Source organism: Scylla paramamosain, chromosome 18, assembly GCF_035594125.1.
Source record: "Scylla paramamosain isolate STU-SP2022 chromosome 18, ASM3559412v1, whole genome shotgun sequence".
Taxonomy (NCBI): Eukaryota; Metazoa; Arthropoda; class Malacostraca; order Decapoda; family Portunidae; genus Scylla; species Scylla paramamosain.
Window position 1 is genome coordinate 16,989,650 of NC_087168.1, and position 16,921 is coordinate 17,006,570.

The window sequence follows — 16,921 nt, forward strand, 5'->3', positions numbered from 1 at the left end:
TTGTTGTGGTTATTATTAGCAGCTTTTGCTCAACTCATCGTGTCTTGGGAATGTCTTTAGAGAACGTTGAAAGGAAGAGGAGGTAAACGTTATGATATACAAGGAAATGTGTTGACATTTAGTGCGTGTGCGTGTTCAGAGAGAGAGAGAGAGAGAGAGAGAGAGAGAGAGAGAGAGAGAGACTGTAGGTTAGGTCATTAAGATGTTTTAATTAGTTAAGGACCATCGACTCTCTCTCTCTCTCTCTCTCTCTCTCTCTCTCTCTCTCTCTCTCTCTCTCTCTCTCTCTCTCTCTGTCTCACGGATATATTTTTTTTTCATTTTTCGCGTCATTTTTTTTTCTTAATTTTATTGTGATTTGAATTTATTATATAACTGCGCTCCTCTCCTCCTCCTCCTCCTCCTCCTCCTCCTCCTCCTCCTCCTCCTCCTCCTCCTCCTCCTCCTCGTAATCATCTTCTTTCCTGACATTTTTCTGGTTCTCATTCTCCTTTATTCTCAGCTTTTCTTCATTCTTTCCTTCCTTCATTCCTTTTGTGTACATTTTCTTCCCCCTCTCTCTTTCTTTTTATATTTTTAGTTCCCTTTATTTTGTTCTTTCCTTCATGCTTCTATTATATTTTGTTATTTTCTTTGTTATTCTCTTTATTATTTTACCTCCAATTTTCTCTCTTCCTTTCCTTCTTTCTCTTTCTCAGTATCGCATATTTCATCATCATTCGTCTCTTTCCCTGTCTCATTTCCACTAGTCATTCTCTCTCTCTCTCTCTCTCTCTCTCTCTCTCTCTCTCTCTCTCTCTCTCTCTCTCTCTCTCTCTCTCTCTCTCTCTCTCTCTCTCTCTCTCTCTCTCTCGTCTTTATCTAGTTCATCACTTTCTCTTTCTCTCCCTCCTTTACTCACTTGTTCCCTTGTCACTCGTTCCCTTACTGACTCACTTTTATTGTCTCATTCTTATTCATTCAGCAACTTATCCATGTATTTATTCACCTTTTTATTCATTTTCTCATTTTTTTATTAACTTTCACTTATTTATTCATTTCCCTGTTATTCACTTGTGTATTTATGATCTCTCTCTCTCTCTCTCTCTCTCTCTCTCTCTCTCTCTCTCTCTCTCTCTCTCTCTCTCTCTCTCTCTCTCTCTCTCTCTCTCTCTCTCTCTCTCTCTCTCTCTCTCTCTCTCTCTCTCTCTCTCTCTCTGCCATCCTTTTTCCTTGCATTTATTCCTTCTTTCCTATAACTTTTTCTAACACTTCTTATTAATCCATTCCTTCATTCGTTCATTTATTCATTCATGCATTCCCTGCCTTTCATTCTTTCTTACTCCTTCTCTTCTTTGTGTCACTTGTATAAATCATTCACTTATCTTCCTTGCCTCACTCATTCCTGCCTTCTTGTGTTTTCTAATTTTCTCACTTATTCATTTCTTGGCACTCACTATTTTTTTATTTATTTATTTTTTTTTACTCTGCTTTGCTTTTAGTCCTTTGTCATTTACTCATTCACATTTCCTTCCTGTCATTCTCTCTGTCACTTTCTTTCATATGTGGTTCTTACCAGTCACTCATTCTCTCTCATTCATTCTCTGTCACTCTTTGCCTTTCCTTTTCTTATACTTAATTGTCACTCTTACTTTCACTCCTTCACTCAATTTCATTCTTTACTCTCACCACCAACACTTCGAAATTCATCATGTTCTTCTACTTTTAACACACTCACTCTCACTTTTAACTTTGTATCAGTGCCTCACTGCTATTTTTAACACTTTACTCCCTCCCTCTCACTTCTAACCTTCTCTCCTTACATGCTCTCACTTCTAATACTTCCTACTTATTTATTTTCACTGAAGATTAGCCCAGTTTATTGAAAGATTATACAGATTTATGGATGGGGAGAATGATAGGTGGAAATAGGTAGGTGTGTTTTATATAGGGACTGCCATGTGTAGGCTTGATGGCTTCTAGCAGCTTCCCTTTTTTATTTATTTGATTGATTTTTACTTGTATTTATTTATATTATTGTTACTTTATCTTATTTTCTATCTTTTTTTTTTTCGTATGTTCTCGGACTTCCTTCACTTTGTCACTCATTCATTGTCTCTCTCCTTCACAGAGCCGTGGGTAAGACCTGCCTCCTCATCAGCTACACCACAAATGCCTTCCCCGGAGAATACATCCCCACAGTGTGAGTAAACAGTGGGGCGGGGGTGGCCTGGGGTGTGAGTCTCAATTTGGTGTCTTCAATTGGTCATTATTTGTCTTGTATCTTTGTTTGATTTCTTGGTCTTGTATCTAATGGTTTTATTTCTTGTTGTTATTTTGTACTGTTTTTAGTTTGTCAGTCCTGTACTTTTTATTTCATATAGACTGAAATATTGGGGGTTTTTGAAAGGGAGTGGCTTGAATATTGGGAGTTTTTGAAAGGGAGTGACTTAAATATTAGGAGTTTTTGAAAGGGAGTGGCTTAAATATTGAAAGGTTTTGAAAGGGAGTGGCTTAAATATTGGGAGTTTTTGAAAGGGAGTGACTTAAATATTAAGAGTTTTTGAAAGGGAGTGGCTTAAATATTGAAAGGTTTTGAAAGGGAGTGACTTAAATATTGGAAGTTTATGAAAGGGAGTGACTTAAATATTGAAAGGTTTTGAAAGGGAGTGGCTTAAATATTGGAAGTTTTGAAAGGGAGTGAGTAAAATATAGGAAGCTTTTTAAGGGTAAAAAAATCTGGTCAAGGGAATAAAATCTAGGAAGTTTTTAGAAGGAAGTGAGTGAAATATAGGGAGTTTTGATAATGGAGTTTATTTTGGTAATTATTGTGTTTGAATTTTATGGAATTGATATGAATTATGTATGTTACTGCATCAGTCTTCAGTCATTTACCGTTTTTCTTCTGTATCGTCTGGTTTTATTGGTGTTATGTTATTTTGTCATATTTTTAGTTTGTCAACCTTGTTATTTATTTTATTTTATTTATTTATTTTATTTATTTTTTATTTTTTATTTATTTATTTATTTATTTATTTATTTATTTATGTATTTTTTTTCCAGATTAAAATATTGAGGATTTTCATAAGGAAGTTAATTTTCCTGACTATTGTGTTGGGATTTTATGTATTAGTAATGATAGAATTGATGTAGGTTCTGCATGTCATTGTTTATTAGTCTGTAGTCATCATTTTTCTCTCATATCATTACGTATCTGCTTTTATTTTGTGTCACTTTATTTTGTCACCCTTCTTTATTAATACAGATTATAGAATAAGTATTTTTCAATGTAATATTAAAAAGCTCCTTACCAGAAAAAAAAACACAACACTGCTAAAAAGTTCCTCACCAGAAAAAAAGGAAAAAAAGAAAAAAAAATCACATTACTAAAAACCTCCTCATCTCGGCAGATTTGACAACTATTCCGCCAACGTGATGGTGGACGGCAAGCCAATCAACCTGGGGCTGTGGGATACGGCGGGGCAGGAGGACTATGACCGCCTGCGTCCCCTCTCTTACCCCCAGACCGACGTGTTCCTCATCTGCTTCTCCCTTGTCAACCCCGCCAGCTTTGAGAACGTTAGGGCAAAGGTGAGGCAGTGTGTCGTGTGTGTGTGTGTGTGTGTGTGTGTGTGTGTGTGTGTGTGTGTGTGTGTTGGGCATGAATGTCGCTGTGTTTTTACTGTATTGATTCAAGTTTGTAATGTTCTTTTTTTATATTAGGTTGTCATGTTTTCTTTTGATACCAGTGTCATTTTTTCTTAGATATGTGTAAATCTCTTAGTGTTTTTGCTGCATTGGCTCAGGTTCGTAATGTTCCGTCTTTTTATATCAGTTTGCCATGTTTTTCTCGGTGTTTTTATTACATTGATTCAGGTTTGTAATGTTCCTCTTGATACCAGATTGCCATATTTTTCTTGGGTTGGTGTAAATTTCTTGGTGTCTTTTCTGCATTGCCTTGAGTTTGTATTGCTCTGTCCTTTTATGCCAGTTTGTCGTGTTTTTCTTGGTGTTTTTATTCCATTGATTCAAATTTGAAATGTTCTTTCTTTTGATACTATTGTCATATTTTTCTTCTTAGTTGGGTGTAAATCTCTTGGTGTCTTTATTGCATTGACTCAAGTTTGTAATGTTCTGTCCCTTTACACCAGTTTGCCCCGTTTTCTTGGTATTTTTATTTCATTGATTCATGTTTGTAACATTCCTTTTATCAATACCAGATTGTCATATTTTTCTTAGGTATGTGTAAATATGTTGGTGTTTTTACACATTAACTCAAGTTTGTAATGTTTCTTTTTATACCAGATTGCCACATTTTTCTACAGATTTCAGGTATTGCTTACACACACCACCACTTCTGCTTCCCACTGTTACTTTGTTTAAAAAAAAACTATTTCTGTACATCCTTATCACCTCTCCCATTTTAAGTTTCATACCATTTCCTGTGTTTACTTATCTAGTTGTGGCATACAGGGCGTGATCCGCATTCACATGGTCCTGTCTCTATATTTGTCCAGCACTTCCCTCTAGTCAACATACACTCCCACACACTTCTTCTTGTAGTCTGGTCCAGGTATCTATATTTCTGTGTGAGAATCTATTTTTTTGTATCATTCAAATGTCCATGTTTATTATGTCATCCTTAAACCATCTCTAGGATCATGAAAGCACCCTTGAAAACCAATGGTAACTTCCATTAGAGCTTGTTAGTAGTCAAGGTAAGGTGCAGAAATGTTTGAGAGTACAGTCTTTGGTGCCAATTTGGTTGCTGATCTTTGTATCCTTTGCAGTCTTCCTGTGTGTGTTTTTACTCTTTCAAGCTATTCCTACTGTTAAACTATCCTTGGTACCAACTTTCTTGCTGATCCTTGTAAGCTCTATAATTTTCCTGTACTTTTTTCCCTGTTAAACTATCTTTAGGATCATTAACCTGTTCACTGCTACATGATACATCTTCCCTTAATCATTACCCACTCTGAGACATTTCTTCAAACATTATATCCAGTAGGAAATGCAAAATCTATCCTTTTTATACTCTTCTTTCATGTATATGCTTAAAAAAGATTCCATACATTACCTTGAGTGCTGTGAATTGTTGCATACCACAGTGAAAGGATCATTAAAACACCCATGAAACCCACCAGTTACTTCCTTTGCTTCTATGGCAACAAAATCACACCTGAATCTTGAAACCTTGCCCTTATCACAGACACTATCAGTCCTCTCAATATTTCTTCATCCATAGAGCAATTGAGTCCCTCTCTCATGTTTATCAGCAGTCTGTAGGTCTTCCAGTGATTATATTTATATGCTTCTTGGATGTTTGGTTATTATGTACCCTTGCTCAGGTTTTCTATCTTGACTTAGTTTCTTTTATATTTTGTGTGTATCTGTGTGTCTAAGAGAGAGAGAGAGTTACATATCTAATATAGCAAATGTATCTTCAGTTTCAGCTTTTTCTTCTTTCACTGTCAGTTTTTTTCACTTATCTTTTGTGTATGTCTGTGTGAGTGTATAATTATGTAAGAGAGAGAGAGAGAGAGAGAGAGAGAGAGAGAGAGAGAGAGAGAGAGAGAGAGAGAGAGAGAGAGAATCACATACCAACTAATATAACATGTATCCTCAATTCTAATTTCTTCTTCCATAAGTGTCAGTTTCTTCTGTATTTATTATGTGTCTATGTCTCAATGTGTACCTATATATGAGAGAGAGAGAGAGAGAGAGAGAGGGGGGGGACAACACAGACATACACATACCAAGCAGTAATATAGAGTGAACAATATGAAGCAGTTAGGATTCCCTGTGTTGCTCAGTCAATGCTTTTATGTCAAGAGTCAAGAATGTTTGGGAAGAGTCCTGCTGCATTAACCTTTTGACTTCTATGGCTTCTAGAACGTGATAAAACTGTTTGCTGCGGGTTTAAGTTTCCAGTAATATTTATTTATTTATTTTGTTTTATTTTATTTTGTTTTATTATTTATTTATTTTATTTATTTACTTTTTTTTTTTTATATAAGTGCCTGTTCTGTTGTTAAAGGGATTCCATTGTCAGGAGAAGTTTCTTGAGTCTAGGTTTTTTTTTTTTTGTTTGTGTGTGTGATGTATTTTTTTTATTTTTTTTTATTTATTTTTTTTATACATTCCATCCTTTTTATTAATTTATTCATGCATTTATACATTATTGGTTTTCTTTTTTTGTGTTTATTTTATTCATGGGATGGAAAGCATCACAGTTGAGAAAAGAAAAAATTGTTATTAAAATTTCCTATTATGTTCCTATTCCTTTATTTTATTTATTTATTTATTTATTTATTTATCTATTAATTAATTAATTAATTCATTCATTAATTCATTCATTTTCTAAGTGTGCAAGAACCACTTTTACTCTCTCTCTCTCTCTCTCTCTCTCTCTCTCTCTCTCTCTCTCTCTCTCTCTCTCTCTCTCTCTCTCTCTCTCTCTCTCTCTCTCTCTCTCTCTCTCTCTCTCTCTCTCTCTCTCTCAGCCATTGTTGCCTTTATGCTCTCAAAGATAGCTGGGTTGACAAGGAAGAAACAGAATACCATGATAAAGCTTCTCTCTCTCTCTCTCTCTCTCTCTCTCTCTCTCTCTCTCTCTCTCTCTCTCTCTCTCTCTCTCTCTCTCTCTCTCTCTCTCTCTCTCTCTCTCTCTCTCTCTCTCTCTCTCTCTCTCTCTCTCTCTCTCTCTCTCTCTCTCTCTCTCTCTCTCTCTCTCTCTCTCTCTCTCTCTCTCTCTCTCTCTCTCTCTCTCTCTCTCTCTCAGTAACCAGGATGTACCACCACAGTATGTTTTCCAGTGATAGCAGATCCATTAGTATTCTAACCTGCCACGGCTGCTTCAATAACACAACAGTTAATTAGCAGTGAGAGGGGCAAACAGGGGAGAGTTGAGGTTAGGGTAGGGTAGGGTAGGGTAGGGTAGAGTAGAGTAGAGTAGAGTAGGATAGGAGTGGTTAGGTTAGATTAGGTTTGGTTAGGTTAGGATAGGGTTGGTTAGGTTATAGTAGGGTAGGTTTGGATAGGCTTGGTTTGGTTAGAGTAGGATAGGGTTGGTTAGGATAGGATAGGATAGGAAAAGTTTAGGTAGCAAGAATATGAGGGATCAGACTCTCTCTCTCTCTCTCTCTCTCTCTCTCTCTCTCTCTCTCTCTCTCTCTCTCTCTCTCTCTCTCTCTCTCTCTCTCTCTCTCTCTCTCTCTCTCTCTCTCTCTCTCTCTCTCTCTCTCTCTCTCTCTCTCTCTCTCTCTCTCCCTCCTTCATTTCTTCCTGTGGTGAAATACAAGATAACAATAACAGAGTAAAATGGAGAATAAGAAGTTATTTAGAAAAGAGGAAATAGAGGGAATAATAAAAAAGAATATAAAAGTTGAAAAATAAAAAATGAAATGTGAATGAGAATAGTAAGAGAGAGCAGCATAAAGAACACCAGAGAGGAGGTATCTTGGTATTTTGAAGTCACCCGTGGAAGTACTAGGGAAGACATCCTGTCACATTACAAATAAAGCATCCGGTGATGGATGCCATGTTGTCTTGCTTCACCCCTCCAGTATCAGTGCTTTTTATCTCATTAGTGTTTTAATTCCAATGATTAGTGTTTTAATTCCAAGGTACATTAGTTTATGAAGGTTTGAAGGGGTGGTATATACATGTACAGAATGCTTCAGACAAAATGTAGTCTGACAATTTCCTTCACATCATGTTCTTGTTCTTGTTTTTTGGAGTGCTTTGTATCTCTTTAGTGTTTTAATTTTAAGGTGCTTTAGTTTATGAAGGACTGAAGGGGTGGTATTTACATGTACAGCTACTCTAAGTGGGAGTGTGTCCAACAAAATCCAGTATCAGACAGCTTCTCCCACCTATCACATGCACCTGTTATTCCTGGCCTTGGCTGAGCTCTTAGTGTACAGCAGTTCATTTGCCATATGTTGATTTGTACTTAATTTATTGATATGAACTTTGGTGGATCTTGTGGTGTCACTACTCAAGCAACTGTACTTTTATTCCCCCCATCCCCCCTAATTGGATTACCCAGCATTGCATCATAACAAAATTGATAAAAGTTACTGTGTTTACTCTTGAAATTTTGAGTCAGATTTTAGAGAAATTCAGGAATGAAATCTGTACATTTGTTTTCTTCCTTTGTTTGTTAGTTTCTACTCTTCATTCATTATTCATTGTAAAGTTCATCATGTTTTGGTCTAAGGAATTCAAGAGCAGGGAAATTAGAAAAGGTTAAATAAAAATTAGTTTAAGTGTACTCTGACCAGTGTGTTACTGATCCTCAGACAGTGGATATCCCTTTGTGGATTCGCAGGAAATGAGAGATAAACTTTGTCACACTTCACCTTCACACATCTGTACACAAGTAGTTGTTTGGGCATTTTGTGAAGCAATGATCTCCATTCTGCTGTGTTACCAAGTTGTATTTATCTATTTTTGTTTTTGCAGAACTAAATCAGTCATAATGTCCTATTTTCACCATTTTTGAATAACAAATAATCAAATTTTTCCTTAGATTTACATAGTGTTAGATTAGTGCACCTCATTCCACTAACCTAACCTAACACTAACCTGCTTCATCTAGAAAACTGTTTCTGCATATCCTTAATCTCCTTTCTTGTAACTTACCTAGTTGTGAAATATATGGACAGCAAACTCTTTACTCTCACAGGCTTCTCTCTCCTCTCTTCATCTCATTTTGTTAAATTTCAGTCTTCATTCACTCAGTCCCTAGAATTAGATTAAGTGGTAACGTATGTGTATTTATCTCTAAGGGTCTGAGCTAGCTTTGTGTAGTGTTGCCTCAGTATGTATGTTTATCCAGTTATTCTCTTAGTTAATATGTTCACCATGCCTCTAGCACCTCATCCAGTCTGTTCTGTGGATAAATCTGTACTTCTTATATCACTCAAACATCTCCCCTTCCTCAACTTCTTTTTGTGTCCTCTCGTGTATCCTGCTTGTGTGTGTGTGCGTGCGTGCGTGCGTGCATGCATGCATGCGTGTGTGCATGCGTGCGTGTGCATGGTCTTTGCCCTGCAGTATACAAATATTATGTGACTGCTTAAACTGAGCACTGAATTTTATAAAAGTAATACAGCTGCAGTGTGTGAAGGAGAAGCAGCTAGTATGAAAAGGCTGACAGGCTGAGAGAGGCACATTGAAAAACCAGGCAGCCACAGTGGAAATCTTCAATCTGCATATGTGAATAATGAAACTTGAATGAAAAATTGACTTAACTCTCTCTCTCTCTCTCTCTCTCTCTCTCTCTCTCTCTCTCTCTCTCTCTCTCTCTCTCTCTCTCTCTCTCTCTCTCTCTCTCTCTCTCTCTCTCTCTCTCTCTCTCTCTCTCTCTCTCTCTCTCTCTCTCTCTCTCCAGCACCATGTCCTCCCATTTTATATTCAGACATCACTTTTCTCTTTTCTCTTTGTCATTTCATTTTCTCTCATCCTCAGATTCTGAAACTTCATATTTTTCGCATTTTGTTCATATGTACATGCTCTAAAATGTTGTGTCATCTTCAATTAAAATAACAGAATTCCCCTTATTGTCACGTCATTGTGTGAGTGAGTACTTATGGAGGATGCCTTATCATCGGTATCTCCCCTTTGTTAGGAAGTCAGATTGACATGTACACAGATGTGGAGCTTTTTCCATCCCATCTTCTAGTTCACACCTATACATTTTCCCTTCCAGCACTCCCATTACATTTACAAGCAATTTTCACTTTGGGCCGCATCCTGAGATACATTCCAAAACTTGAAATTAATAACAACCCACTAACAGCTCCATCTCCCCACAGTGGTATCCAGAGGTGCGGCACCACTGCCCTAACACCCCCATCATCCTGGTCGGCACCAAGCTGGATCTGAGGGAGGACCGGGACACTCTAGACAAGCTCAAGGACAAGAAGCTATCGCCCATCTCATACCCGCAGGTTAGTGGTGATGCTGGTGGTATTAGTAGTGATAGCTGTTGTAGTAGAAGTTGGGAATGGTGGTGGTAATAGCAGTGAAAGTTGTTGTAGTAGAAGCTGGAAGATGATGGTTGTAACAGTGTAAGCTTTTCTATTAGAGGTTGGGATAGTTGATGGTTATACCAGAAAGTTGAAAAATATGGAAAAATATCGTTGAGCACAACTGAATGGCTGTTAGCAGGTCAGGAGTTGAATGGAAATGATATGGCAACTCTCTTCTTTGCTACACTGCTGCCTGGTGTGAGTTGCAGCCAAAAGTGGCATTAAGCAGGAAGTGTGTGGTGAATTTGATCCTTTGGTGGAATGATGAACTGAATTTGAACTTGCAGGGATTCTTGTTTGTTTCTCCACACGTTCATAAGTTAGGGAGTGTTTGTATAGCACTTATTTACAGACTTTAGGGGGATGATTATCCCTTGCAGTGAGTGAAAGGGAGAAGATTGACCTGCTATTGTTACTGTGTTCCTCCTGCAGGGTCTGTCCATGGCTAAGGAGGTTGGGGCCACCAAGTACCTGGAGTGCTCAGCCCTCACCCAGAAGGGCCTGAAGACGGTATTTGATGAGGCCATCCGAGCCGTGCTGTGCCCCATCAAGCCACCCAAGCCCACCCGCAAATGTAGGATCCTCTAAGGGCAGCTGCTGTGCCCAAGAGAAGGTTCTGTCAGTCTCTAGCAGCGGCCAATGAACAGCCTCTCCCCTCACCTGACATGTTGCCCTGAGTGCCAGACTAGTTCATCCAAGGCTACGGTTCTTGTCTTATTTTTCCACGACTTCATTCTCCTCTTTTTCTTCTGATCCATTGTATTGTAACCTTAATGCTTCAGCTTTAAGGAAATATCATTGACCTTTCACTATTCCTCAGAGTCAAAAGAGAGACTGATGAGTGTGTGTGTGTGTGTGTGTGTGTGTGTGTGTGTGTGTGTGTGTGTGTGTGTGTGAGAGTATAAATCAACAAGTATACATATTTGTGGTGTCTTGATAATCAGCCAAACTTTTTTTTTTTTTTTTTTTTTTTTTTTTTCTTCATGCAAGGAAGTTTGCCACAGCCAGTCCCAGACCTAAATTAAGAGTGACATCAATGGCAACAATATTTACCAGCACAAGAATAATGCAAATCCACTGGGACAGACTTTGAATCCATTCATGAAAGTAACCATTAAAGCTGAAATGACTGGGGACTCCTTGTCTTGCTCTCCGTACAAAATCAACAAGGGAGAGTTTCCTGTCATTGTTTTCTTCACACTGGGACTAGTAAGCTTATCCATGTTTACATAAGCATAGGGCACTGGGGGGTGGGCTGTACAAGTGTGTGTGTGTGTGTGTGTGTGTGTGTGTGTGTGTGTGTGTGTGTGTGTGTGTGTGTGTGTGTGTGTGTGTGTGTGTGTGTGTGTGTGTGTGTGTGTGTGTGTGTGTGTGTGTGTGTGTGTGTGTGTGTGTGTGTGTGTAGCTTCCTCCCCCCCCACCCCCACCAGTCTGCCAGCCTGCTCCTTCTCATTGCCACCACATGTGAAATCCTATTATTTGCATATGTTGCATTTTTTTTTTTTTTTTTTTTTTTTTTTTGCAAAATATATACCAACATTTAGGTTGTTTTTTTGCATCAGTAGTGTAGGTGAATATTTAGCAGTGGAAGATGTACTGCAGAATTTAATTGGAGAAGTTAATTTATACATTCATCTACTTTTGGGCAAGATTTAACTGGTCCTAGAGAGAGAGAGAGAGAGAGAGAGAGAGATTATTTGTGCCTTGGTGTGTTGCTTTCAAGAGAAGTGTAACCATTTAATTTTTTTGTGGTGCATAGGGAGATTTTTTTGTGATGTGCACTGGATGAGTGAAAAAAAAACAGAATAAAAGAAAGATTCATACAAGAAGTGCTGGATCCTGCGAGTGGCGAGTGTGTGTAGGGTGAGCTGAGAACACTGCAAGGGTGCTAGTGGAGTAAGAGTGAGTCTAAGTGTGGAGTGGTGAGGTGTTGGTGTGTGCAAGTGTGATTGCTGAGGTGACGGGTGTGTTGTCAGGGGGAGGAGTAGGAGGTGATCATGGCAGTGGTGGTGGTGGTGGTGGAGTGAAGTTCTGTATTCTCCTAGCCAGGCAGGGAAAGAAAATGTTTTGTTTTTAGTGCAGGAGCATTGAATGTGACTTGCAATAGCTAACAGTCTTTTTGGGGCCTAAGGAACATTTAGTGTTGTGGCTCGTTGCACTAACACAAATGTGCTTGAAAAAAAATTCTAAAGGGCGATTGCTTCTGATATCTGTGATTATGATCAGTATGGTAAATGTCTAACCTCCCTGTAAGAAATGTCATAGTAGCTTATGCACAAAACTAATAATGAGACATGATTGGGTAGTGCTGTTTATAGTTGTATTCAGCCTCCTCACAGCTGCCGGTCTGCTGGCCGCATCCCATCAGTGAACCTTTCTCCCGGAGCCGTGGGGACACCAGCAGTTCCAGGCTTTAGGATTTTGTAAAAATACAAAACTTCTATTATACATATGATGTAAATGGATACCAAGAAAATTGTGATTTTTGTGATGTGTGGACTGAAGAAGCCTGACCGACGCTTCCACGTAGTTAGTGAAGAAAACAAGAAAGAGCTGTTGTTAAGTCTTCATTTGTCGTGTCTTGTGCTGAGCCACGGCGCTGCGCCTCCAGGGGCCGCACCGCTGCTGCCGCCGTCACTGTCGCCTCCTCCCTTACCGCACCCCGGCCGGCAGCCCCCCTGTGAGGCGTGGCAGGCGGGGCGTCACTGGGGTTAAGGATATGTTTTTGTCATATATCCATGACTCATTCAATACCATTACAGAGAAATCAGATGTAGTATAGCATTTGTGCTCAGATAGTTTGGTAATAACATACTGCAGACTTCACGAGCCTGTTCATTACATACAAAAGAAATATTTATTCATGACAGAATCATTGCATGTTCTATTGTTGTTGTTTTTTTATTAAGTTGCTTAACAGTAAGTGTTAATGGTGAAAAAATATTGCTTGTACATAAAGTTTTATATCTGCCGTACTACGGTCATGCTGGATCACGTAAGATAATGTCAAGGATAAATCGCTTTTACCATAAATTGAATATTTTTGAGTGCATCTCCTCTGTGCTAGTATATATATATGTACAAGTATAATATTATCGAGGTATTTGTCACATATACATACTGGACACTGTTGTATTAAAAACCTTAAATAGTAGTAAGTTTCCAAGACCCCCAAGCCTGGGGGTCTTGGGTGCCGTCACCCCCAGGCAGCAGGGAGCTGTGGGCCACCAGCTGTAGCAGTGTGGCAACTGAGCTGCAGCTGCTGCTGTTGAGGAAATAGGAGGTTGAGAAATGTCAGACACCTTCCACCTTTCCATAAGTAAGCACAGGATGTGATGTCTTTTGTGTGTCATTTTGTCAGAGGACATCATAGACAAGTACAGGCTGCCAAAGAACTGTCCTTGCCTCCTTGGTCGTGAAAAGAGATCACTGTGGCTCCTTATTAGTTTATTATTTATTGATAATATATGTACAGACAGAGAGTATTGCCATTGTGAAATTAACAAACTTTTCAACCTTTGTGACAACCTTTCAAACAACACAATGTCAGCCGCACCACAAGAAGGAAAGGCACTTCTTAGGGCAGCCTGCACCAAGCCTCCCAGAGAATGAAAAGAAAATATCAGGAGGTTGATGAGAAATTCTGTCAATTCCTTTCTTCCATCTTTTCATTATTATGTGTAGGATGTGATTGATGCCTTTGCTGTGTGAATTTTCTAAGGGTATGTACCAGCCTCCCTGACTTTCTCAAGATGTTGTACAGTATTGCTGGCACAGATCAGACACCAGACCAGCAGGACATATTGACATACTTTAAAAAAGGGACCCTTATTTTGAGTGTGTCTTGCTGCCCCCTCAGGTAATGTGCAAAAGCCTTGCATTTTGTCAACTTTATATCATGAGGGTTACAACACTACTACTGTATCCTGACATCTCTTGGACCAGTGTCATTAGGAAAACTACTGCTACAAACAATTACCATGTACTACTATTACTACTCTTGCTACTATTACTAAAGGCATGTTGCTACCATTCCTGACACATCCAGAGATGACATGTATAGACGCTTCATAACAGCAGTTTTCTTGCCGTCAAGTAACTGACCCTGGAGGGACTCTTGTCTTTCTGTAAACTTGTAAGTAATACACACTAGTAGGATCCCTAATTTGTTTTTCCTTTCTTTCTTCCTTTCTTTGTCTTTTTCTCTCTTCCATAATGTAGTGCGGCCATCCTCTTGGGAACTGTTCACTCTACAACCCAGTAACTTTTCTTTCTTAGAATATGACATTTATGTTCCCTTCATTTGTTCCTTCCATCCTTCTTCCTTCCTTCCTTTCTTCCCTTCCCTTCCCTTCCTTCATTCTTTCCTTCCTTCCTTCCCTCCCTCCCTCCCTCCCTCCCTTCCTTCCTTCCCTCCCTCCCTCCCTCCCTCCTTCCTTCCTTCCTTCCTTCCTTCCTTCCTTCCTTCCTTCCTTCCTCCCTTCCCTCCCTCCCTCCCTCCCTCCCTCCCTCCCTCCCTCCCTCCTCCTCTTTATCCATCTCACTTGGTGGCTCCCTGGTAATGGTGGTGGTGGTGATCAGGGTCTTCTAAAGTGCCAGGATTTTTGGTGCTAATGTGCTTACAGTGTGTGGTTATTGGGTGTGGTTTTCACCTACCATACACGCACACATTTTGATTTTTATATTGTCAAATTTCGCAGTGCTTGTCAACATACACAGATGTCAGTAATTCAGTAATGTGAGGATTCCATTGTTTGCTGTTGGTGGTTTTTATTTATCGCAGTTTCATTTACAGTTCAGAAAATATCCAGCTGATAATATAATATAATGATCCATTTGCAGTTGAGAAATTTTTGATAATTTTCATAATTTTGCTATCACATTTTCAAATACATAGAATTATCTCCTTGGTTACTCATATATACAGTTTTCACCAGTGCTTTGTCATGGCTTGCACTGAATTCTGCTCATAACCATTAAGCTGAAACTTTGCACTTCATGCCGCATTTTCAAACACTTTCGCACATTGTCTCAAGTTGTAACAGGCTGTACCAGAAGTAAGTTGGATTTTCAAGGATGTTTTTATAATTGTAGTAATAATCAAACAGGGATTATACGTCACTAATATGAAGAAACATAGTGAAAACTCAGTTGATAATTTATGTGTAGCCTTTGAAAATGGTGAATATCAAGAGAACAGAGTGTTTGAGAATACCGGCCTCTGTGTGTTGGATCAGCATCATCTGCATCTAACTTGACCTGACCTTTGGTATCCTGCACATCTCCTCCTCCTCCTCCTCCTCCTCCTCCTCCTCCTCCTCCTCCTCCTCCTCCTCCTCCTCCTCCTCCTCCTCCTCCTCCTCCTCTTTATGTATCATCTCATTTTACATTTTATTCTGATGCATTGATTTGAATTTGATGGTTTTCGTGTACTTTCTTGAGTCTTCCATGGATAAGGAGGAGACGTCTTTGTTGATGGTCTTGCTCTTACATCTTCTGCCCTGCCCCTCTTTTTCCTCCTGCTCCCCTCCACTCCCCTCACCCCACTCTTCACCCTCTCCCCTGTGGGTCAACTCTTGGGAATGGAAAATGTCTAGATAGAAAGTTCCATCCATTTTGTCTCAGCTGTGCTGCCGAAATCGCTAAGAAGAGCTAACAGTAGGTACTAACAGTAATATCCTTGTCGGGTACATTACTACTGCATGAGAAGAGAATATTGTACACACACTAAGGGAAAAGAACAAATGTTGCTACACCGGCTACGATGAGAAGGAATCAAGATATGGTTGTTTGATGGGCACAAATCCAACACAAACTTTTGGGGACACGTGTAGCGCCACTTCCAGCCCGGCGCGGGGTGACGTGCCTCCTGCCGCCCCGCTGCCCTGCCGGCCTCGCCAACACTCCTCATCATCGCGCGTAGCCTATAATTATTGTGCACAAAGTTCAGTGATTACCATGTTCAAGTTTGTAAAGTGTTTTTACATTTGTAAATAGTGATGTCAAAGTAATGAATAATAAAACTGTATAATTATTTTACACAATATTTCTTGTCTCCATCTAGTAATATAGAGTGGAGGGTGAGAGTGAGTTGGGGACGTAAGAGAGAGGTGGGTAGAAAAGTATTACAACTGTTCACAAGAAATTGAGGAAAGATGTGTTGGATGCCAAGGTCACGAGGAGACTTGAGGGATCAGATCACTGTACTGCTTTAGCTGATGAGATGATTAGGAGCAATGGTAGAGGGAAGGTGGGGGAATAAGATGGGTAATAAAAGAAGGTATAGCCATTATTGTGGCCTAAGTGTGACAGGGAGGCTCCACCTAGTGTAAGATTGGTGTTCAAGTGTGACCATTTGTTTTAAAGTGCTCTTGGGGGTCTACGGGCAAAGGCATTTGGTTTGGATGTGACGCAAGGTTAGGTTAAGGTTAAATGTCCTTCACTTCAAAATGCCAGTCAGGAAATTGCCGCACTTGTCAGGAAAAAAATGGAATATTTCAGAATACTTCTCTCTCTCTCTCTCTCTCTCTCTCTGTCTCTGTGTGTGTGTGTGTGTCGCCTCCCTCTACTCAGTCACTCGTGAAGCTTCGAAATACATGCTTCAGTGGTTCATAACTTTCGCAAGACTAGTTAAGAGGAGTATCACGTTCAAGAGAGGGGTGGGGGGTGAAGCTTGCATGGCGTGTGCGTTTTGGTAGCACCTACATACATACATACATACATACTACGTGACTGCGTGTGGTGAGAGCAGGAAGATTGTGTGTACGTAAGTGTGTGAGTTTGTAAAAGTATACAACTTGTGCACATGCAACAGCTGTGTGTACGTGTGTGTGTATGTGTAGCATGAATGGTTAACTGACTGACTGAAACTGCTGACTTGAAGGACTGAAATACTGGATACATGA

The 16,921-nt window shown here is 39.5% G+C and overlaps 1 protein-coding gene across 1 annotated transcript in view; it reads left to right on the forward strand.

Annotated features, from left to right (window-relative positions):
• The window catches only part of LOC135109191 (ras-related protein Rac1), a 58,773-nt gene extending 42,721 nt beyond the window's left edge, over positions 1-16,052 (forward strand). Inside the window, exons 2-5 of the mRNA XM_064020364.1 lie at positions 2,111-2,182; positions 3,390-3,570; positions 9,801-9,935; positions 10,449-16,052. Coding sequence (XP_063876434.1) covers positions 2,111-2,182; positions 3,390-3,570; positions 9,801-9,935; positions 10,449-10,604 — 544 coding nt within the window. The 3' untranslated portion in view covers positions 10,605-16,052. The remainder of the gene's footprint in view (positions 1-2,110; positions 2,183-3,389; positions 3,571-9,800; positions 9,936-10,448) is intronic.
• The last annotated feature ends 869 nt before the right edge of the window (positions 16,053-16,921 follow it).